At 40.3% G+C, this 23,555-nt stretch overlaps 1 protein-coding gene across 20 annotated transcripts in view; it reads right to left on the reverse strand.

The window, feature by feature from the left end:
* The window catches only part of TENM3 (teneurin transmembrane protein 3), a 623,972-nt gene that overhangs the window by 25,849 nt on the left and 574,568 nt on the right, over positions 1-23,555 (reverse strand). For 17 of the 20 annotated variants that reach the window (XM_087735943.1, XM_087735953.1, XM_087735952.1 and 14 more), the window contains 7 exons: positions 21,773-22,040; positions 20,464-20,607; positions 17,045-17,294; positions 16,622-16,642; positions 11,251-11,483; positions 10,543-10,697; positions 8,806-9,680 (listed from right to left, as the gene is read on the reverse strand). In XM_087735943.1, the coding sequence (XP_087592069.1) occupies positions 8,806-9,680; positions 10,543-10,697; positions 11,251-11,483; positions 16,622-16,642; positions 17,045-17,294; positions 20,464-20,607; positions 21,773-22,040 (1,946 nt within the window). The remainder of the gene's footprint in view (positions 1-8,805; positions 9,681-10,542; positions 10,698-11,250; positions 11,484-16,621; positions 16,643-17,044; positions 17,295-20,463; positions 20,608-21,772; positions 22,041-23,555) is intronic. The other 3 variants (XM_087735954.1, XM_087735949.1, XM_087735945.1) reach the window with 1 other exon arrangement.

Genomic DNA, 23,555 nt, shown 5'->3' on the forward strand with positions numbered 1-23,555 from the left:
AAGGCAGACCAAATCTCTTGACGAGGCTTGAAAATAAGGACCGCGCGTTCAAATATAGCACGACTGAAAATCGAGAGCCGCCTTCTCACGCGTGGTCCGGAGCTGCCCTTCCACCCTCACCACACCAGGTCCCCTGTGACGTGAGCGTAAAGGAGAGCAAGCTGGCTTGGCTACAGCCTCCCTGACTGCGGTTTGACAAGGAAGATTAACGTGGGACGAGAATATTAACATGTCAACAACTGAACAAATGGTATTATTAAGTCCCTGATAAAGCCAGAAGTGAAACAGATCGTTTCAGGAGCCTGATCAGAGCTGACTGGATTGACAATGCAGGACATTTCTGTCATTAGTAGGAACACTACTGTTTTTTTGCCAAACTATCCTTATTTCTAAGTGGTTTCCAAAACCACAGAGACATCACATGCTGATTGTCTTGACAGAAATCAAAGCACTTCTTCCTTTCTCATACATGCAAGATGTAATAACGTCGATATGTGTCTTCAGCGTTGCTATTTTGATATTATTACCTATTCAATGGTTTCTCAGTTCTGCTTTTATTACTCAGCCTAGTTCTAAGGACAAGGAACAGTAAACATTCAAGAATAAAGAAATGGGTAAATGTTTATTAGATGAGATATGCTACTGATATCAGAGCAGTTAGGAGACACACTACAGTTCTCTCAAAAAATTCACATTGCTATGTAATGGTATCTATTAATTGATTATTTTTAACATGGCTGCTTTGTTATTAAGCAGGATGAGTCTGAAACAGCAGGTTCGTGTGCTCCACTGTCAGCACAAGTCTTACAAGACTAAAAAGTATATAACGGCATGCTGTATTATAATCACAAAATTTGCTGTAAAGTTGTTACAGTTCCAGTGTAGAAAATGATGAGATCATATGCTCTAGTCTTAGTAAAAGGTAGTTGAAGTCAGAAATTTAAAAAAGGTATTTAACGTTTTATCTACAGAAGAAACATGGTAAGTACGGTCAGCAAGCACAACTGTCACTAAGCTCCTCTCAGAAATTGCATGTTGCATGAAACATGGTTACATATTGGTGTGGTATTGATGTATCTAAGGGAAGGTTTAAAAAAACATGTCATTCTTCAGCTTGCGGCCATGCACAAATCGAAGATGTCAGCTTGGTATTTTTCCCTACAAGTTCTCTTTGGATAGGGGGAATACTTATATCTTGTTTGAATAGAGGGAAGTGTTTTCATCGCCTTTCGGCCGGCCTTGCCTCCACGGGTCTACACGAAATGGTGAGAGAGGGTTATGCCTACTACAGTTTCAATTTGTGCCACGGACAGAGGAGGAGAAGCACCAAATCTTGACTAACAGAGAACCAGCTAGTCCCTGAAAAGTGCTTTAAGAGAGAAATATATGTATTGCATGCTGGATTGAGACAGGCAATGTGGATAAAGAGGCACTTATGAAAGGACTGGATATCTCAAAAATATTCCCCAAGAGACAGTTCAGAGACGGTGAAGAATGAAGAGAGTATGTCTTTTGCTGCTTGAGTAAATATAATATGGGAAGATTAAAGACATTGCACTTGTAAGTCACGGTTTGCAATCAAGGGCTCATGTGATGCCACAAAAGTCCATGCAAGAGTATGAAAATCGGCTGAACACAACTGTTTTAATGAGTACGGTTAATTACTTTATAGCCACTACGTTTTAGACTGATGAAGCAAGAAGCAGCAGCAGTAAAAGCAGAAGGTATAGAAAGATGTTGACGGTAAAAGGATAAAAATATCCAAAAAGCACTATAATACCAAGGACATTCAGAGAATGCTGTTTAGAGGTGATAAAAATCCAGATTATAATTTTGTACAAAGTTCTGGTATGTGTAAGAAAACCAAATCCAATTAGAATGAAAGCCCCAAAATTGCAAGAAAAAAGATGAATGGGCATTTTTAGATATTCGTATTACTGAAACGTAAATGTGATCGAGAAATGAACACAAACAGGAACACAAATATTATAGGAAAATAAAATCCCAAAAATGTTACAGGAAATGGTATAGAAAAATTAATTATGAAAACTGAATTGTGACCATCTGAATATACAGTAAAAGTGCAAGTGAATTGACACTAATATCGGGGATAATTTTTATCTGATCAAAATTAAATACTTGCTTTTATCTAAATGAAATCTTTCAGTTGAAGTTCCATAGACTTTTTACAAGCCAAATTTCAGTATTTCCAAGTCAGACTCCACAAGCGATGCGCTAAGATGAAGCAAGAGGAAAACTGCGAAATATCATCTGTTCCCCGTTGCCAAATGCCGACAGTTACTGATGATGTGCCTGGTACGTGGGGAAGCTAAACAAGTCCAAGCCAGAGGCAGTATCTTACTCTGCATCACACAGTTTTAAGGAAACCGCAGCACCGAATGCATTGTTAATAAAGGCGTAATATGCAAAGGGTTGTGTTCTGCAGCACGCAGTGAAAACAGATTTTTACCTGCGATTCTCCCTAGTCTATAAAATTATGGTAAGGATTTCACATTCTGCATGATTTTACCACCTTTCCAGAATGGCTGGAAAGCTGATTAATTTAACTGTGGCAGCAAAGTAAACTGGTAAGGGCGCTGCTTGCTAATGTCACTCTCTGATTTCTGTTGCATTCCCTTGGAGACAAGAATTGAGAGGGAGAGGGAGGAGGGGAGGGAGAAGACAAATGAGCTCAGGGCATGAAGTGCCCCGGGAAACACTGGATGGACTGTCAAGAGCTACAAGAGGGGATTGAGAAGAAATGCACCGCTGGGAAAGGAAAAGGCAGGGAAGCCAAACACGCCTTAGAGAAATGATGGGCGACATGGGAAGGAGCAAGATACAAGGTAAGAAAGTAAGGAAACATAGTAGGAGGGCAAGGTCTGGAGATCAAAAAAGAGACATGGAAGAAAAGGCAGTGAATTTGCAGGGAGGAGGAGGAGGCATCTTAGTCTGGATCAGAGCTCTGCCTGCTGATATTGCTCCTAAAAGGAGAGGAAGGCAAGAGGAGATAAGGCAGGAAAGAGATAAGAAACAGTGGCTACTGGAATTCATTCATGACTCAGGGAGGAGAGTTAGAGTTTAACCAAGGGGGTCAGAGGAGGCCAAAGGAGAGCACATGCAGCCGGCACCTTCCAGGGGAGCTGTGAGAGGGAGGAAGAGTTGTCCCTGTACAGAAGAGCCTGCAGAAGCACCCGGGCCGGGATCACAGAGGGTCGGCTCCCAGACGCCTGACACTGGGCTGACTGCGATTTGTCCTAAACCGCCTCCAAGGACTACGTGGCTGTCGGAGCTCGCCTGAGTGCCAAGCACACCAGCGCGCACGGAGTCGGCAACCTCAGCAGGTGCTGCCCGGGCGGCTCAGGCTGTCTCTGTGCCCTGGAGGGATCCTCCCTCGCAGAGGGAGCCTCTACCAGTTCCTCCAGCAACCTGAGGAGCACAAAGCAGCCGGAGGCCGGCAGGGCAGCAGGCCAACGATTCAACCAAAGGACTTGCCTGTAACGTCCCAGCTGAAGTTATACAAAGTAGTCATGGAGCAAGCTGAAGGAGAGCGGCGAGGTCGTGACAGCCACTCAAGCGTGTGCTCGGCTTCCAGCGGCTCCCAGGGCGTGACTCAGGAAAGCGAGATGGTTCAGAAGAAGCGGGGCTGAACAAGATGCTTGGGACCTTCTCAGAGGGATGCCTTACGCTTCTGATCAGATTAAGTATCAGGAGTAATAGCAGCTTTTTCTCTGGAATCATCTGCCCTCTTGAGCATTGTCCATCATTCAATTAATAGTGAGCTTTTTACCCATTTTCAGCTGAATTTAAAGCCTGGCTGGCAAGTGCTGGCATACCAGGGCTTTGACAGAGACCTGACATTACCGGCTGGGGGGGGGCAGTCCTGACCTCCTGCCTGCCTGAGCGACTGCACCGGGGCACTTCAGGGGTTTTTAGGAGTTTACTTCTGATACTTCAAAAACTTAGGGCCAGAGAAAATGCTCCTTCTGTGCGCCCGGCTTAGCTCCCTGTGTGTGAAAGCAGAATGGAAACTGCTACACAAAAATAATGTCATATAGGCTAGCTAGGAAGTGTCACTTCCAAAATGCTAATATGCATACAATTAGTTCAACTTTTAAGATTTATCTGTTTAAATGTTCGTATTATGCATTCATAATATGCAGTTATAGTTAAGTTTCCAGCTCAGATATTTCACAATTTTAGAACAACAGAATGTGATTAGACTGATTACCCTTATACCTTGTTTAATATTATAATTTCATTACAAAACCTAATCTGGAGGACTTTTAGCTTCATATGGCTCCATTGGTTTTTTAGCATGCGGGTATTTTCAGTCCTTTTCGTGAATGCTCTGTTAATATCTTCTTTATTCAGCAAGTTTTTAGACCTTCAATAACAGATAACAGTTACTACAAATTTTAGTAACAGTACGTTACAAAAGTACGCATTCTTCAAATATAGCGTCAATTTTAATCAGCAGACTATAACCCTTAAAAACCCAGGAGTTTAGAAATCCACTTTGCCATAAAGATATAAAAAAAATCAAAGTCTGTAGACGAATACAGAAAAGAGAGTGTATGCCATTCAAGTTAGTGCTTACAATTTTCACTGTAAAAACCACAGAGTGTAAAAGAAATATTTCCTTATGTCAGTCCTCCCCTTCTTCACACAAAGTGGAGACTAAATAAAATGAACTCTAGATTAATTAGCGTCCAGACTAAATGAAATAAAAAAGTAAACTTCTTTTGGATCTGATATTAGTGTGACTTAGTCTGTGGAAAAAAGCCATGAAAAGAAACAAGTCCAAATGCTTTAATAGGTGCCAGAGCAGTGATTGCCAATTTTTGGGACGCAATGTTTTTTCAAAGATTCCCTCTTTTCACTAAAAAGTTGTTCTAAAAAAGGGAAAAAAAAATTAAATAGTTTTCTTAAATCTGCTCTCAAATCAGTGAGAACTCAACTGAAATGATCAAAGTTCTTTGGATCCGCGCTCTGGTTATACAAACAGATTTGCACAAGAGAATAGCTAACGAAGCTATTACTGAATTGGCTCCAAAGACTGAGCTTTTTATTACTAAAAACACAGTACTTTTTACTCCAGTGTAACTTCTGCCATTTAAACAGATGTGTCACAACCCAGTCATGCTCAGAGTTAGTTGAAAAATGCCATTTCTAGTCTATTGGAAATTCTAACAGTTGAAAAGTCTTAACTCCGAGTGGGAAGAAAGTCTAAATTCAGTCTAAATTCTATCCCCTTCCCAAAATATTTTGGGAATCTGAATAATACAATGGAGTAAACAAAATCCATAAATAAACTCCGATATTAAAAGAAAATGCATCCAGCAATGAAACGGAAATATTTTGCTATTACTAAAACAGAACAAGGAAGCCAGAACGATTTCTTGTCCTAATTTCTTATTCTTTGCCTGACGGTCAAGGGAAACCTTTCCGTTTTAACAAGACTTCATTTTTTTCAACAGAAAACTCTTCAGCTGAAGATTTTTTAGCCCACACTACCTACAAACATGAATATGCAAAAGCCGGGAGAGAGATATACGCACGTATACCATCCATGTCACTCCCACACAAGCCCTCATACGATACGCATGGTTTCCATCTATTTTGGCAATAGTAGCAGAAGCCTCTGGAAACCCAGCCTAGACAGATCTAATGTTACAAATCGTTAGCACTGAAAAGCAAAGTCACAATAATGTTTGCTGATCCTAGGATAAAAAAATGGCAAAATAGCCGTGTTTATAGCTACTTTTTCTTCAAAAGGGAATATACAGACACGAATTTGGTCCATGGGGATTTTATGTTAAAAAGAAGTAAGCAGCTATGATGCCCGATGGATGTTTTTAAGAATGCTGTTTTGGCAGGAAAAAATAACACAGTGCTTTCTTTTCACTTATTCCCTGTAGCTTTACATAATCAGTGCAATTTTTTATTTTTCGTATTAACTTGTACGGAGCATCACAGAAAACACGGCTGGAAGGGACCTTGAGAGGGCATATGGTCCAGCCCCCCACCCCAAGGCGGGAGCTGCTCTTCCTGCGTTCGTCCTGGAAGATGTCTAATCTGTTCTTAAAGACAGCCTGTGAAGGGCAAGGGGTCGCTATCGTTGTCTGTCTGCTCCAGGGCTCCAAAATCTTCACCGTGAAGTTTCTCCAAATGTCTAATCTGAATCTTCCTTGTTGCAATTAAACAGATTACTTCTTCACCATGGCTACGGGGAGGAGATTAATATCTTCGCTTCTGCAAAAGCCTCATACACTTGCAAATTCAGGGTGAGTGAAATTGCCTAGCTGTCTCCGTAATTATTTCAGCTTGGGAATTCTAACGAGACATTGGTTGGAGGTAATTGTTTAGGAAGTGCATAAACAGCAGCTTGGAAATAATACTAATACTTACTGAGGGGAACAGCCTGCCCTTTGGGTTCTCTGTAAGCCAGCTGGACATGACCTACCTCAGACCAGAAAGCCTGCATGGAAGCAGATCAGGTGTGAAAGATGGCTATTTACAGACTCGGTAAATAGCAATGTACTTCATGACACACAGTACCCTAAAGTCTCCCTATGATGAAAAATACAGACCTATCAACCACTTAATAGTGAATATAATACCCACTTTTTTGCAATCACGCAGACGCCATTAAGATGCATTCAGGAGCCATCAGCTACTTCTGCAGTGCACCACAGTAGGCTATACAAAAACTACAGGCAACATGGTGAGAAATTACTGCCCTGATTAAAACTCTAGGTCCTCAATTAGCCAGTATGAATGCCAGCATGATTTAAAGTGCCTGCTGTACCCAGCAGATGCCTTAATTTCAGTAAGGGACTTCACTATCCACCAAATTGACTGCCTTGCCCAACTCGCCTGCTGGAAACAAGTGGTCGTGTGTGTCAGAGTTAAACGTGGGATTTACTCTCTCTGGAAATGGATGACTATTCCCAGCCCACCCGAAGCTGTGCTTTGGTCTCTCAGCATACAGGACAGAGCTAATTCACGAGAAGGAGAACACGTTCCCTCCCAAGCAAACAGTTTCTCATTCCTCCGTGTATCCTCGCTGTGCTTCTGTGTCCTCTTGGCAGGACCTAAAAAGAGATGCAGCGGGTGCATCAATGCACAATTAAATATTACAGACGTGCGCTAATGCTTTGGGAACGTGCCCGCTACCAAAGCCCTGCCAATTTACAGATTATTGTAAGAATACCTTAAAACTGGCAGGAGCACCATTCCACCTGCTGTCTTTGTTAGGGCTCAGCATTTCTAGCCCTGTCTCCACTTCAGGACACAATATGCAGTGAGGCAGCACCTGCTGCTCTCCTGTCTCTGACGGGCATATGTAAAGGCTGGAGAGTAGATACAGGTGCTCAGAGTTCTCCTGCACACTGCCTCAGCCAAATGTACGCTGACAGAAATGTGAAGTTATCTCGGAACACAGATGTTTGGCTTTGCTGCCACTGCCTGACACCGGCACTTTATTTTCTTTATCATGTGTGTTGAATTGAAAGCTTCTTTTTTTAGGCCCTGACCTTGGCAGCGGTTGCTACTGCATTTCATCATAAAGATAGGAGAAAAGAAGATGGAAAAAAAAAAGAAAAAGAAGAGGAACTTACTGGATTTTCCTGATGCCCTTTATAATCCTGAATACTTCAGCTGAGGGCCCTCTAACACTTTTACTTATCATACTAACTCTATGTCTTCCACTCCTTCACAGACACATTTTTACCCAACCTTAGCATGTCTTTCACGTGATTTAAAAATACAGATATTTTTCCAGTTGACAGAGATGACTGAAAAAAATCTGTGTTAATTTTACATCTGCTTTTAAGCTGCATTTTTGTTACATATTGTTTGGCGTATCAGTCTGTAGTTCAGCTCATTTGAGGATGAAGTTGCCTATAAAACCCGTACGTGAACTCTCAGGTTCTACTAGTTTATCTATAAATTGTCATGACCTTCCTTAGTCAATATAATTGAGGAATCTGTAAAATGTTTTGCTAAAGGTGGTTATGAACAGGCACTGATGACTTAATGACTGTAACACAGGGTAAAGCAATTCACTGGAAAGACTTTTTCTGAGGCTGGTAAAATTACAGGTCCTACTGTTCCACTGATACCTCTCGCTCTTGTGCTCACACCTGTACACCACACGTTGCTGGTGGTCTCTGCGTTTTCAGTTTATTCCTACAAGAATGACATTGGCCCCCCCCAGCCCACATTTCCTTTCTCAGCTTCCTCTGCCCGAGTTCATCTGTCTGAAAGCCTGCCGTGTCATCCAGGAGATCCTTCCTGCGCGTTCGCCACTCGGTGAAACACAACCTTTACAACTGCAAAAAAATACCCACCCAGCCTTTTTTGTGGGTGAAAGACTACGCAGACATGTTTTTACTTAGAAAAAAGAAAGAAAAAAATATTGAGCAGTGAAGACAAATTTCTTGTCAGTATTTGCTGCAGAACAATGTCAATCTAATGAGCAAATGGGATGAAAATCTAGTTTTTGATGCAAATCTACAAAATCGTGGTTGCCTGAGTTACAGCTTTCTTGACAAGAGTGAGATGTCTCACCATTATTTCAATACATAAAACAGAAATTCAAAATAATGACTTTAGAATTATTCAGACCCAATGTTTAGAAGAAGTCAGACAGAGGTAGACAGCACGAGAAACAAAAAGTATCTTTCTGTGCTTTATGTTATCCAGGGCCACCTTTACAGTTACTTCATCATTCTCCTGAAATATTTCAAATGGTACTGTGCAACTCAATAAAACTATAAGGCACCCGACTTTATTACTTACTCAAAAAAAGTGGTCCATCCAGTCTCATCGCTTTTAGTTGCCAGAAGTCCACTGTTGCCATGGTAGGTAAATAAGACGAGCTCCTGCCCTTGTGCAGTCATGCTTTTCAAACATCCGTTAGTGCCGATCGTCAACCAGATGACTTGGTTATCAGGAGAGACCACTCTCACTGGCATCCGGTTGGGATCCCGTCTGATACGAAGAGTGTTCCCATTGCTATCCGTTACCGCAGTAATATCATTGTCATTACTGTAGCTAAAATTGTACAGATAGTCTCCGGTGACTAAACTCACCGTGTACTGGTGGGTACCATTGACATCAAAGATGTAAAGCTCTTGGTCAGTTGGAGAAGCAACTTCGTAAAAGTTCACTGAATTCAGTAAGGGTTTGTTCTTCGACACAGCCCGTATCCGAATATTTCCCAGGTCAGCAATATACAGTGTGCCATCTGGAGACACAGCTAAGGAGGAAGGGGCATTAAGTTTGGCATCTTTAGCATAGCCATCTCCATTTTGGTAACAGTCACAGTTGACGTCATTCTTGCAATCGCACTCTGAGGGTATTCCAGCAACTAATGAGATCTCTCCATCCGTTGTGACCTGTCTTATCCTATTAATCTTTTTTTCATCGGTTTCTGTAATGTAAAGTACCCCACTGTAGGAGACGGCAATGGCGGTCGCTGACTCTAGCGTGGTCTGTACAGCGTGCTTTCCCACCGTGTACTCCACTCCAGGAACCTGGCAATGCATTGGCCTCCCTGCAGCAATGCGAACCTGACGGTTTTCAGTGATCTGCAGAACTACGTTGTTATCCAAAACGTAAATGGAGTTATCCATCGGGTTGATAGCTAAATCTGTAGGCCATTCCAGGCGAACCTGAACAAAGAGAAGTGTTTTGTTGAACAGTTAACCAGTGCAGATTAAATGAATTAATTCACCTTCAGTTTTAGACACTGCTGTACGGATATTTTTCAGCTGCTGTAACCAATCATGACAAAAAGACTTGTATGAAAGTACAGGCAGCAAACTAAAGCTTTTCAGGGAGGCATGGGGAACAATGTTCAGACGTCTATTTTATTGAATAAAAGCCAGCTGCATTGGAACTATAATACAGGTTGTATTTCCCCTCCGATAAATGCTATACTTTTCTGTATCACAAATGCATAAAGAAAAATAGAGACAGACATCAAAGTCTAAATACGTACTTTAAGGACAGTACTCATCTTTTATTCTTGTAATAGCAAAACCAACTCACTACCTTCCAGATTACGAAACACCGTACTGTACTCTATTTTTAAACATAGCACTAGTGATGTCCCTTCTTACCTACACAAGCTTCTTGAGACAAATAGAAAAATATGTTCTTTTCTATAGATCCTCTCTTTCACTCCAGTAGGCTAAGGATGTTGGTGATTCAGAAAACATCAACGTGCCAAGACAGTTCTAACAGATCTGCCATTCTCCCAGTATTTACTACCAGACTTAATGTTTCCTGCTGATAGTTTTGCTGTTCTAAACTTAACTGAACTTTATGGGCAGAAAAATTGAATACAGCAGCATTTACAGCTAAGAGAATACACTGCGATTCATGCCCTTGGAACAGGTTTCTTTCTCTCCAAATTCTGCTGTTAAATATCCGTTACGCACTCCACCCAGTTTTATTTTAAGGGGCAAGAAAGCTGCGTTTGCATTTCTGGCTCCAGCGCAGCTTTCCAGATTAGCAGCAGCTAAAATGTACCTGGCTGATGTGCATGCTGGTATCACAGGTTAGAGGTCGTGCTGAGGTCAGGTCATTGGAGCCAAGCAAAGTAGATATTATTCCGTTCTGATCCACTTTTCTGATCATGGTCCCATCAACAAAGTAGATTAACCCGTTCTTGTCGATTGCTATTCCTTTAGTGAAGAGAATAAAAATCAGGTTTTTGTACTAGCAGTGAATATATTATCTCTAACTAAGGGCGTAAGGGCGTGTATCTAGTGGAAATTAAGGGCAGAAAATACGGTCTTAGGCAGAAGGTAGGAAAAGAGCTTGTGAACATATTTTGCATAATAAACCAATATTCAATATGAAATCTACTACTGTTGATCACATTTGCTGTTCATTTGCTGTTGTGTGTTGAGAAGGGCCTAGCTTTTAAGTTAACCTGAAAAATGGGTAAGTGGGACCAAAAGCAACATTGACTTTAAATCTTCACCACTGCCTGCCAAACACGTAATTTAAATGAACATTTAAAAATGCTCAGTAACCATGAAAGCCAAATATTTCCTAAAAAATCAGCCCAGGTCCCCTGTAGCTCTCTTCCTCAATGGTCTTTCCAGTTGGAAAAAATGACTCAAAACCACATTTTTGAGCCAACTGCTGGGTTCCGTAATTAAACACGCTCACACCCCCCGGCTCTCAACTTCCGCGTTATTTTGGAAGTTACAGAGGGATAACTCTTTTTACCTTTGGGGCTCATGAGAGTTGCCTCCACCGCCTTGCCTCCATCACCACACCTTGCCTCATCAAACGGTAGGCACTGCTCCCCTGTTCCTCCTATTATCTCCACATTTTTGGTCAGGTCTTTTGCACCCGTGAGCGACTTGGGCCGATAAATCCTGCGCGTGTTTGTGTCGGAAACGTACAAATCTCCCGTCACAGGGTCGGTTGCGAGGTAGTATCTGTGAGCTGGGTTGTTGCTGTAAAATGGATTTATACATTGCACATGCTGTAACTAATTGCACCTAACACTGGATCAAGAAGAAAAGGCTTCAGTTCCTACACAGTGTGCAGTAAGGCATAAATAGCTAAAAACCAGCGTGATGCTCTAGGTGTACGCAGCACAGGCCTTGGGGTCCCAAACCCTTTCTTGGCTCTGACTTCTCGCCTGTGTCACAGGCAGTCCAACCTAGACTACTCGCCCTTTTGGGACAGAAGATCCATTTTGTTCATGATGCTCACGGGCCTGTCCTACGCTCTGTCATTAGAGACAGCCCCTGTCTCTGCAATAGGCCAAATCAAAATACTGGAGCCTAACAACTCCCAGGCTTTCTGGGAGCCTTGATCCAGTTCCAAACTTTGCAGCAGGACCCCAGCCCTCGCTTAGACTTTGTCGCTGTTATCATCCTATCTGTTTTATTATGCTTTCTATAAGGCTGCTGGGGCGCATGGTTTATATAATTCATAAACAGATAAGGCAGAGTTCGTATTATTAGTTCACAGGCAAGAGATAAGACATCCTTCATAAGTATTTGTTTAATCCACTGCTTTCAAAGACGTGATACGCATGATTTAACGCATTAGGAAATGTCATCTTTTCCACCAGAGCACCGAGCGGAGCTTTTCCGTTCTTCTTCACTCAGAGTCATATTTCAAATAACTGTACACATTGTCACAAACCCGCTAACTATGCCAACACAGTCTTTATTACAGTGAAAATATATATTGCTAACCATTTTCCCAGAAACGTACATTTTGCCTCTCCACTGGTGCCACATAATTGAGAATTACTGTCTTTTCTCCCCTGCTGGTGAAAAAACCAGCCCTGGAGAGTACCTTTTGGGTTGATATATTATGAGGTAGAAACTTAACCCACTGCAGCTGGGATTCCTGACCTAATTTATGGCACGAAGAGCTGAAATAAGGTCATGTAAATACAGGAGGTAATTTCAGATGCTCTCCTAATGGATTGAAGCAGAGTGTCAGAACAGTCAGTCCCACTTTGGATGTTTGCAAAAGCGCCGCTTAAACAGATCTACCCGTCTTGGTGATAGCCAAACATCTGTTCGCAGAACGCTATACTTCACGTTTTGTAAATACATAACTGTGCTAATGTAACACATTTTTATGTACTGCCACTTGGAAAAAGCAACAAGAGACCAACAGGAACAACTTGTGAACAAATTATGTCTTTTAGCAGGGACAGATTTTTATAGCTATCCAATTACAAAAACACAGAAAAAAATGTGTTGCATAAATAGGATTTTCTTTGGTTTTAAGACTTTTAACATGTTGGTTCAGAAACCAAGTGAAGCAGACTAGTGAAATCAAATACACAGTGATTAGCACCTCTTAAAAAGCTCTGCTACAGAGCCGAGTGTTGTGCAGCATGTCTGAAAACAATTAAATGTAGGCTTACTTTAAATTTCTGGCTGTTAGAAATCTATTATTGCCAACGTGCTAAATAGTTGAAAGGTATTTTCGAAACTTAATTTACGCAGAGATCATTTAAGAGGATCACTACGTAGTGTTATTTATACCTCTGTAGACTGCAATTAAATTATACCCATTTACATGATTACTTTGGTCTTTAAGAAACTTTGCAGACACTTCAAATATAAACACATTGCAAAATGTGAAATGTGCAATTAAATTTTATTTCATCGTAATTTAAAATAAAGTCCTTCCTTATACTACTAAAATCTAAATTAAAGTACTTCAACTCATCTAACACTGCCTCAATCATATTTTTCAATTGTTGGGATAAACAGTCATCAAATCAATAACTAAATAATTTATGCCTAACACAATTACTTCTTTCTAAACAGAATTTTTCAAGCTGTTTTCTTCATAAATATGAAAACATTTCTACGTTTTAATTAATTCCAACAAAAATGACAAAGCTGTTCTTATCTGGGATGAGTTCTCACAGTAGGTAGTCTATCCTCATCAAAACAAAAAAAAATCAGCTGATAATTTAAGGTTATTTTCTCATCTTATTTAAAAAAAACCCAAAGTTTGGGAGTGCATAGGATTTACTCTTGAATCACTATAAACTCTCCAATTTGTCATGCATAGATGTCTAATGGCTCCTTTCTGAGACAATACAACAGGCTTAACTTCAGCGTTTCTTTTCAAGTGAAGGTTAAAAAGCGGAGGTAGCTTTAGCTGCTAGAAAATCCTTATTAACTCCCAGGAGCAAGGCACAATTTGAGGAACTGAGTAACTGTGCAGTGAAAACCATGTTTGTCTCCTAGCCAGAAAACATCTATGCGCACCATGCAGATCTCAAAAAACAAACGCAAAGAAGTAAAATCCACAGTCAGTGACTCCTTGACTCATTCAGTATCACCTAATCGCTGCCTGTGGCTCTGAAAAACATGCAGTTACATACCAACAGGGGCTCCTATAAAGAGAAATGACTACAAATTAACTTGTTCTATGTATGCCAAATTATAGTAACAGTGCTTCGAATCTGAAGTGCGCACACACGTGTGCAAATATACACACACACATGCACAGAGCTGTAATGATCTATTTCCCATTGCATAATTTTATCTTGCTTACACCGATCTTTTAATTCTTCAGCTGTCAGATCACCTACTTTACTCTCCATGCACGAATTTTTAAAAAATACTCTTCCTGCTTCAGTCCCCCTCTCTCTCCCATTCACTCTGTGCCTTCTAAACCATGTACCCTCAAAGCTGTTTTTAGGTTTGGCTAAACTTTTTTCTGGCTCTCTACAGACTTGGGATACCGCCATAGCCTACAAATGACCTCCCTGTCTTCAAAGTCCTTCTGAAAATTACTTCTTCCATGAATGCCTATCAGCATTAATCACCCACAGGCAGCAGTGTGTACAAAGACATCAGTTCAGCTTTGATATTGAAAAAATGTTAGGTCACTGGTACATGAGAGGATAAATCTGATCTGCATTGTCTCTCTAATTTAGAGTACAGGCTCCTCGAGGTGGGAGGCACATCACTCTGTGCTGAAGCACTGTGTTTATAGGTGAGGAAAGTTCAATGCTTGAACAGATAATAGATCTGAACTAGATTTAGCCTTGTTCATTAGTTTTACTTGGGGAATGCACATTTTAGCGCATTTTCTTAGTTTCGATACCTAGCAATTATATATTGCAAAGTGGTCTGTTGAGGGCTGTTTTGCAAACCGCAATTTAAATAGAAAATCTCCTCAGCATTTCACGGGGCTCTGCACGACTTCACACAGGCAAAAGAAGCTATTTGGTCTCACAGTGAGTCCTTAAGCTGGGGAACCCATGGCCACAGGATTTGGTGGATCCTAGAAGATTACATGTGTTAAATAAAAACCAGCTAAATTAATAGAATAAAAAGCTGTCAGGGGATATTAAGCATACAGATGCTACTCTTGGCTTAGGAAGCCCCTGAGCAGCAAACCCCTAAGGCTAAGAGTAGACGCTGGGAAAATGTTGTATGATGGGAGAGAAAACTCGAACTCGTAGCAGAGCGTGCCGGGCTGCACAGTGGGCTCCACACCTCCTGCCCACTGGCTCCACACCCGCTCCGGCACAGCCAGTTCTGCATGGTCCTCTGCGTCTCCTTCTGCCTCAGGAGGGACCCCCGCTTCACAGCAGATGTACTAATTTGTGCAATATGATTGCAATTTCGCTACCCAGAGCTTCTGCATGTGTAGGCATGAATAAAGGAGAAAAGCTTCGGTGTTCTCCCTCACCTACTTTTCTTACATGCAGGGATCTAGTTTCTGAAACGCCGCAGTTGAGCCTGTGACCACAGTTCTGCCAGAGGTAGAAGAGGGCGTCGCTACTAAACCACAGCAAGACAAACCTCGCTACGCGTCCGTTCCTTAATCCCATTTGTCCATTCCAAATTCCCATTTTGAGTATTATTCCATATTCCATACATTTGCCAAGACAATGTCTTACCCAGATGCAATCACAACTTTGTGATACCACAAGGGATATAATTCTTTTAAAAGTAGTGGAACAAATGCAAATTAAACGTAATAATGAAAACCTAAAACCACCAAACAGAAGAGGTTGCCTCTGAGTCACGCCTGGAAAATAACACAAAACCAGCCAGACTGTGCATCAACTCCCAATTCTGATCATTAGGGCCGATGCAAACACCTTATTTAGTCATGGAATTTTTTGCCTAACATGTTTGAAACATACTTTTTTAAACATAAACCCCTTTCTCATAAAGAAGTATGTCCAAATCAAAGTGAATTTAAAAAACAGGAGAACTGAGATATGACTCTCCAGGATTTGCTGAAAAACAAGGAGGGAAAACAACCGGCAGCAAAAAATGGAGAGCAAGGCACCAGCGGGGCTGCAAAGCCCTGTAATTAGCAGTTCCACCACAAAGTCTTGCAGGGTTTCATGCACCCAGCAAGATTTTAGTGTAACTCTGTTTTTGTTGCCTTATCAGGACCAGCTGCTGTGGCACAGCAATTCTAAGCATCCACCTTCTTCTCTTCTGGCCTTGCCACTATTGTAGCGATGCCAAGATGGAAAAATGCTGTACTACAATCCTTCTGATTACTATTGTTTTTATGACCAGTCTTACGAATCTTGGTGTACTTTAAAATCTTAACTCCTGGAGCGGTGTTATTATGGGACAATTTCAACTTTCATTATTCAGGGAAGTTCACCTTTAAAGAAACAAATCTGTTAAACGTGAGCCGGAAAGGACTCAATATCAAAAGGCTAATGAAATGAACTCACTTCATACTTTTACCATTTTATTACTTATACGCCATTCTCATCATATTTGGGGTATCTGATTAATGAGCGAGTTTTGACAGGATCAGTAAAAGTGCTGCCAGCAAGGAACAGGAGTGGGCAGAGGTGAGAGGACAGCAAAGGAGGGCATACGCAAGCATAAAAAGAAGCTTGACTGTGGACAGAGAGTGATGAGAAAAGAGGAACTCGTATCCGAAAGGACGATACAGCCTGACAGCTGACATAACTAAAACATATGAACTCATTATTTTTGAAAAATACTCCTCTTTTCTAATAATACATCTCCGAAATGACTTCTCCATTATAAGCATTCATTTGTTAAAAAAGAAAAAAGAACAGTTAGAAAAATATAAATCTTCTTTAAGGAATGCTTACCTATGTCTAAAATCTTTATTTCTTGGTGGGAGCAAGTAAAAAAGAACAGAAAAACATTATTAGAAAAACATTCAGAAAGGATGTTAAAAGATGAAAAGAAGGCAACATTTACATCTATCATTAGTGAAGGGGTGAATGAGCCTCTTTCGTCCACTTGTGTCGACTACGTAGGTTAACTCTTAACATCCACAGAATAATTACTTTGGGTAGATTAAATTCTCACAGTTTAGAGATGTTTTACCAGGGTAACATTTTTTCACTTTAAATACTTTTTCAAATGTATTAAAATCTTTTGACTCAACTTTTTTTGTTCCCAAAAGCATTTGGAAACTCTAACCTACACGACGTCAGAAATCTGTTCCATGCTTTAGTTTGCAACAGTAATTCACAACTCCAAAAGTCTGAGATGAGAAAAAAACATACCTTAGCTCCAGAACACTAGTTACATTTCCAGATGGGAATATCCGCCGAACATAGTTGAAATCCCCCACGTAAAGACTGCCATCTATCCCACAAGCTAAGGCAACTGGAGCCAATAATTTATTACCATCAGCTTGACCATTACAACTTGGACAGGAGATGCTGCGTCGTCTTCCGTTGCCCATAATGCTACTAACAACTGGGGGTTGCTGAGATATAAATTGATTTTCACCATTTCCTTTGTAGAGGATTCCTGGCAGGTAATATAAAAAACACAAAATAAAAAATAGTTTATAAAAACTTTGAATGTGTGTACACAAAATGATGCATAAGTTTTCTAAATATTCTTTTAGTTGATTAATATAATTTAATAGACTTCTAATTGTTTCAACACCATATTTTTCTCACTACCACAGAACTTTATTAAAACATTTATAGTTATATTTAAGTCACAGACACACTAAAATACACACAAAGCATTGAATTATCTTGTTCACAAAATGTAGCAGAAACACTAAATATACTAGCATTTAAAACCCAAACAAGTTTTCCATCATTCTTATTTTTAAATGTTAATAACTTTAATAGTTATAATTCAGAATAAAAACTGTTATGTTGAAGGAAATGCAAGGTGTACTGAATGCAATCAAAGTCTGTGTTCCTAAATCCTTACAGTTTTGAAATTCCCCAGGAATGATTGGAATTTTAACTGTGCATATATTGTAAAAAAGAAAAACAATATATTTGCAAATTGTATTCCTAAAGTCCTACTATAACTAATTATGAATATGATGTAAATGTAATCCAAAGTGGGTTACTGCTGCGAATTGTAAATATTAATTAAAGAGCTACTTCAAAAAGTTGGAGATTGCCTCAATTTTACATTATAAAAGACTCTCTACTCAGCTCACAATAAAAATGTACCTCTGGCAACAAAGTCTGCCTCAATACCATGTCTGCAGATATACGCAGTTATTAAAAATGTCAAAACAACAAAAAAAATGTGGTGCCAGGCCAACCTGCCTCTTAAACTTAATTCTGCTTTGAGGCATGAAAGGAACAATAATTTTGTGAAGACAAAGCAATGTGCCAGCAGTATTTTTCTTCCTTATAGCCTCCATAGGAAATCTGAGAAGAAAAATGCATGCTTTATGTTAAATCTTCAGTCTTAGGGAAAAAAGTGTGAATTTACAGTGTGTTAAAATGTTGCCAGGACCCTCATTATTACATCTCTCAATGAATCCATCGAGGTGTACTCTACAAATGGTCAGCTATTATGGTTTTACTCATAAGTCACAATATGTCTTTCCGTGGTATAATCCACGTAAACCACATGTCACTTTGTACTTTAGAGTGATACATGTTTTATTGATTGTGTGGCCAGAGTTTCAGAGGCAGTTTGGGGCTGAGGGATACATTTCTCTTTAGAGATGCTTAGAAGAAATTTCAGATGTATTCCTCTTTCTCTCCTCACCCCCAGAATGCACTCTTTATACTGAAAGATATGAGAACAAATACTTTGTTTTCCTCTTTAAATGTTTTAGGTGTCTTCACGACTTTTTAATGTTATAAAATTTAGGAGATTATAAACGTAAAATCAATATACATGATAAAATCGGGAAGAATGAAAATCGTTTCTGGAAACCTAACGGCAAGTAATCTAAATAAGTAATCTAAATCAAAAGAGGGAGAATGTATTTTTCATGAATAGTTAAAGCCAGAATGCATTAACAGTATACGAAATCCCCTCGCCCATGATTACATCATTTATGACAATCATGGCACCATAATTTTGCCTCAAATAGCTGAGTTCTATAATTTTCATCAGAGGACTTCTACAAGTCAGCACAGTGCACTATTGCACCTGATTTATGCTGTCATTACCTTGAAAAATTGGTCCTTCACATTTCTCCTCTATTATCACAGACTAAAAGATGTACATTAGACTATTTACTGCAGTAGCTCGGGATGTCCGTACAAACACTGTCTGCACTCTCCTCTGAATAAATTTCTCCAGCTCATCCACCTTGTCATTACAACTCTCCACTTCGTTTATTCAATTAGACACACGTCACTTTGAAAAGTCATTACTTGTCAAATGTACTCTTGAACATAATTTAAAGCCACCATCAATCTACCTTGTGAACAGAATCAATCTTATATATATATTTATAATTATAGCTCCTCACATTTTTAGATGGATTACCCTACAATAATTTGCACAGGAGTTTTTTGACATTTTAAATTAGGTACAATGACACCTTTTCCCTTGATCTGGTTACCTTGTTTTTCTACCAGTCAGAAGCAATGCTTTAGGGGGTGACTAGCATATCACACAAAATAAGCTCCTGTACTAGTGGGAGACCTCCAAGGGACACCAGGCACTGCAGAAGTGACGTTCTTCCCGCTCGATTACTTCTGGGCTCCTCCTTTGCATAAAAATCCAGTGCCACCAACTCCCACCTTCAGCCATGCGACTGCTTATTTCACCTCTCTTACAGGCTTCCAGCCAAATTTTTCCAAATTTCCTTCTGTTCAGTGTTGAGCTGGGGTTTCCTTAGCATGGCACCCTCCAGACAGTTGCCGAGTAGCACACTGGACAAATTTACCTTGGCGCCACGGCACAGTTCTTATAAATGTGTATTGCTCCTCAACTTCCCACTGAAATTAAGGAATACTCTCTCACTAGCAACTGGACTCTGGCCTGAAACAAGGGGCACAAGTGCCCTCGCTGCCTCAAGGCAGCATCATTCGTCACCTGCTGTGTGCTGAGCCGACCACAGCATCCCAGGGAGGATTCACCTCAGGGAAGGATTTAAACGGGAGGAGAGTGTAAACGAGTGCTTATCCTCCAGAAGAGATGGTACCCATGTGCTAACTGCTCCCACGAGCAGCCCTGCCGGGACTGGGGATATCATGACATGAAGAGGAACACCTCCTGTATAAATGAGGGATTTAATATTGGGAGTGAACAGCTCTCAGTTTGGCAGAGATGTCTCTTGTTCCTGTTTAATTTTCACTCATTGTGAAAACTGGAAGTGAAAACATTGTTCAACATACTGTTAACATACAGTTAATCCCAATAACAATGCTGACACATACAATTACTTTAGAAATAGTGTCTCCTTAGCATCACCCAATTTTTAAAAGCAATTTCAGCATTTTTGGGTTGGGTTTTTTTTGGTATGCATATCTAACACAGGCTGACACTGTTAGATGAAATTATTAATGCATATGTATATGTATTTATAGGATGAAGAAACATGACACACTGTAAAGCTCAAAGCATTTACTATATGCAAAACATTCCATAAGTTCCTTTTTTAAAATAACAAAGCAAACATTTTAAAAGTTAGAATGAGATACCTAAAGCGCAGGGCAGTTGAGTATTAAAATTAGCAAGAAGAAAATTAACTCCTTACCATTCTGAACATCCAGTACATGATGTTTATCCAATGTCCAGCCACCCATGTTGGAGGCATCCAGTTCATAACCCTGCAAAATGGCAGTCCGCTTTTCCCAGAGCGTTAGATCCAAGCAGGACTCATATTCATAACCTACAGACACTGAAAAAACAGTAAATTTCCTCATTAAGTATAAGCTCTCGTTCAGAAGAAGAGTTTAAAGAATGTGATTTCCTTAAACTATATCTGTTTTTCTGCTTTCCCAGACTACTGAAAATCCCTATGGCTTCCTTAGATGTATTGAGAATCATAGAATGCTTTGGGATGGAAGGGACCTTTAAAGGTCATCTAGTCCACCCCCCTGCAATTGGCAGGGACATCTACAACTAGATCAGGTTGCTCAGAGCCCCATCCAGCCTGGCCTTGAATGTTTCCAAGGATGGGGCAGCTACCACCTCTCTGGGCAACCCGTTCCAGTGTTTCGCCACCCTCATCGTAAAAAATTTCTTCCTTATATCTGGTCTCAGTCTACCCTCTTTTAGTTTAAAACCATTACCCCTTGTCCTATTGCTACAGGCCCTGCTAAAAAGTCTGTCCCCATCTTTCTTATAAGCCCCCTTTAAGTACTGAAAGGCTGCAACAACGTCTCCCCGCAGCCTTCTCTTCTCCAGGCTGAACAACCCCAACTCTCTCAGCCTTTCCTCACAGGAGAGGTGTTCCATCCCTCTGATCATCTTTGTGGCCCTCCTCTGGACTCTCTCCAACAGGTCCCTGTCCTTCCTGGGCTGAGGACCCCAGAGCTGGAGGCAGTGCTCCAGGTGGGGTCTCACCAGAGCAAAGTAGAGGGGCAGCATCACCTCCCTTGACCTGCTGGCCATGCTGCTTTTAAAATCCTAAACAGAATTCCAAAATCCTTTGAAAAACCATCTTGTGTTATTGAAAGAATTTTAGTTATTAAAAGTAAGTGCATTAGGACAGGTACAGAGGGCAGCCATTTTGTGAAGTACGTCAGAACGCTATTGTGCTCTGAAGTACCAGGAGCACGCAGACTAAATACCATACTATACACCGTACTAGGCTGAGGGCTACTTCCTGGGGAAGAACTAGAAGTGAAAAATGACTGTGGTTTCTTTTTCCTTTTAAAGGAAATTTTTTCTTATAAGTCAAAGTCTAGATTAGTAGTTTCTAATATATTTTAATATCCGTTGTTATTTCTCATCTTATTTTGCTCAGCATTTTCTACTTAATGGATACAAGTATTTGAGGTGTGCTTCCCTATTTTCAAGACAACAGTAAAAATGCAAAAAACCCTGCATAACACACATACCAACAGCTTCAGATAATCCATAGACTCTCTGGTTGTATGCATCAGTTTTATCCCATATGAAAGTGTAAGCCAGATTTGGGGATGCGGGGAACCATTTTTGGAAAAGTCTTCCCACCACTGCCACCATAAGATGGACCTTCATTAAATTAAATGGTATAACAGATTGGGTCATAGTAATCTTCAGAACAGATTTATATCCTGCAGCCCTGGAGCTTAAGTATGATAACTTCAAATCGGTTCCTGGTATTGTCGTTTCTTCATGAAGAACCTATGCATTGATAAGAAAAAATACAGTACTTGAATGATTTTGAAATTAAACAGAACAATGTAGCTATCATAAAAGGAGGCCTGACATGATGCCGCATGACAATCCATGAGCAGGTATCATCTAAATCCGGCCTTCATTTAATAACGTAAAAATACGTAAATAAATAACAACATTTCACCTTTTTTTCTGAAAAGCAAAGTCTAAATTCTTCATTATACTGAAGCTGCTTAGTTGATACTTTGTGCTGAAGGATTTCAAAGATCTCCCCTTTATTTTTATGGGGGGAAAGGAAGCATGCAGGAGAGGGAAAATATTCCCAATTGCTTTTTCCAAAAAGGGCAAAAAAGCATCTTTCATCTAGAGTGAAAATAGCCCTTTCTCATGCTGCCACCCATGTCCCAACTAACGCGTAATAAAGGCAGTAGAGCCTCTAAGCACTGCAAAGCTTCAGATTTGGGTTGGGATGTCTAATTGCTCCTGTAGGAGCAGGAAGGACTTTTAGGTGGTTTACTATTTGCATTACCTGTGGATTGTAAATACTTTGAACTAGAGCATTTTTCCATTTATTTTGAAGACAGATAAGTAGGATGCCTCAGGGAAAGCTCTTCCATATTTCCTGATCAATATTCACTACTCAGACATCAGCTCACCACTTTCTCATTTCAGAGAGGTGCAATGATTCAATTTCATTTTTAAGAGGTTCCTCCCCCCCTCTACCTTGCCTTTTCCTCTGAGCTGAGGAGCTTTTGTGGGTGATGGATGGATGTGAAAGGTTTCTGCGTATCGTGGATGAAGACAGCCTATACTGTCCTATACCTCAGTCAGGACATAAGCACTGAGAGCCAGCACTTCAGGTGAACAGCTATCAACTATCGCAGCTTATTGGGATAAAAAGAAAAAATAAAAAAGTATCTAGACACATTTATAAAGGTAATGTTTGTCTGGTGGGAAGAGAGGGCAAAGGACATTGAAGCACAAGCCCAGAGCCTTGGTGCTGTCAAAGGAGCACTCTTGGGGAAGTAGATTTGGAAAGCTTTATTTTACTTTCCTGTCTCCTCATCCTAAAGTCTGAAGACCAAACACTAATTTATATTAGTGGAAAACAGACTTCAGGGAGAGCACTGTCACAAATAATAGGCTTGAGACTTCAGTGGGATCAAAAGCTGGCTACTAAATAAGTAAATACTAAGTTAGCTCTCTATGCTAGAGAAATACTTGGACACTGCTTTTAAACAACTGACTGTGTTGAACAGGGTCAAATAACGTGGTTCATGCTCTTGAGGAGGGCAACAGGTGCTACACCATCCTCTATGTTAGCACTTTTGCTGGAATATAAAGAAAGATTTATATGGTATTAATTATACCTATCTCCTTCCCAATAACAGTAACAAAAAACCAGAAATAGCATTTTGACTTATTGTCTGACACGAATGGTTATTTACATCTGATATATGTAGGCATGCAATTCTTCTTCTCCAGTAAGACTATAATAGAGCTGTAGGAAGTAAAGGAGGA

This window comes from Nipponia nippon, unplaced genomic scaffold (genome assembly GCF_047370975.1).
Source record: "Nipponia nippon isolate SJK-2023a ecotype South Korea unplaced genomic scaffold, ASM4737097v1 scaffold_6, whole genome shotgun sequence".
Lineage (NCBI taxonomy): Eukaryota > Metazoa > Chordata > Aves > Pelecaniformes > Threskiornithidae > Nipponia > Nipponia nippon.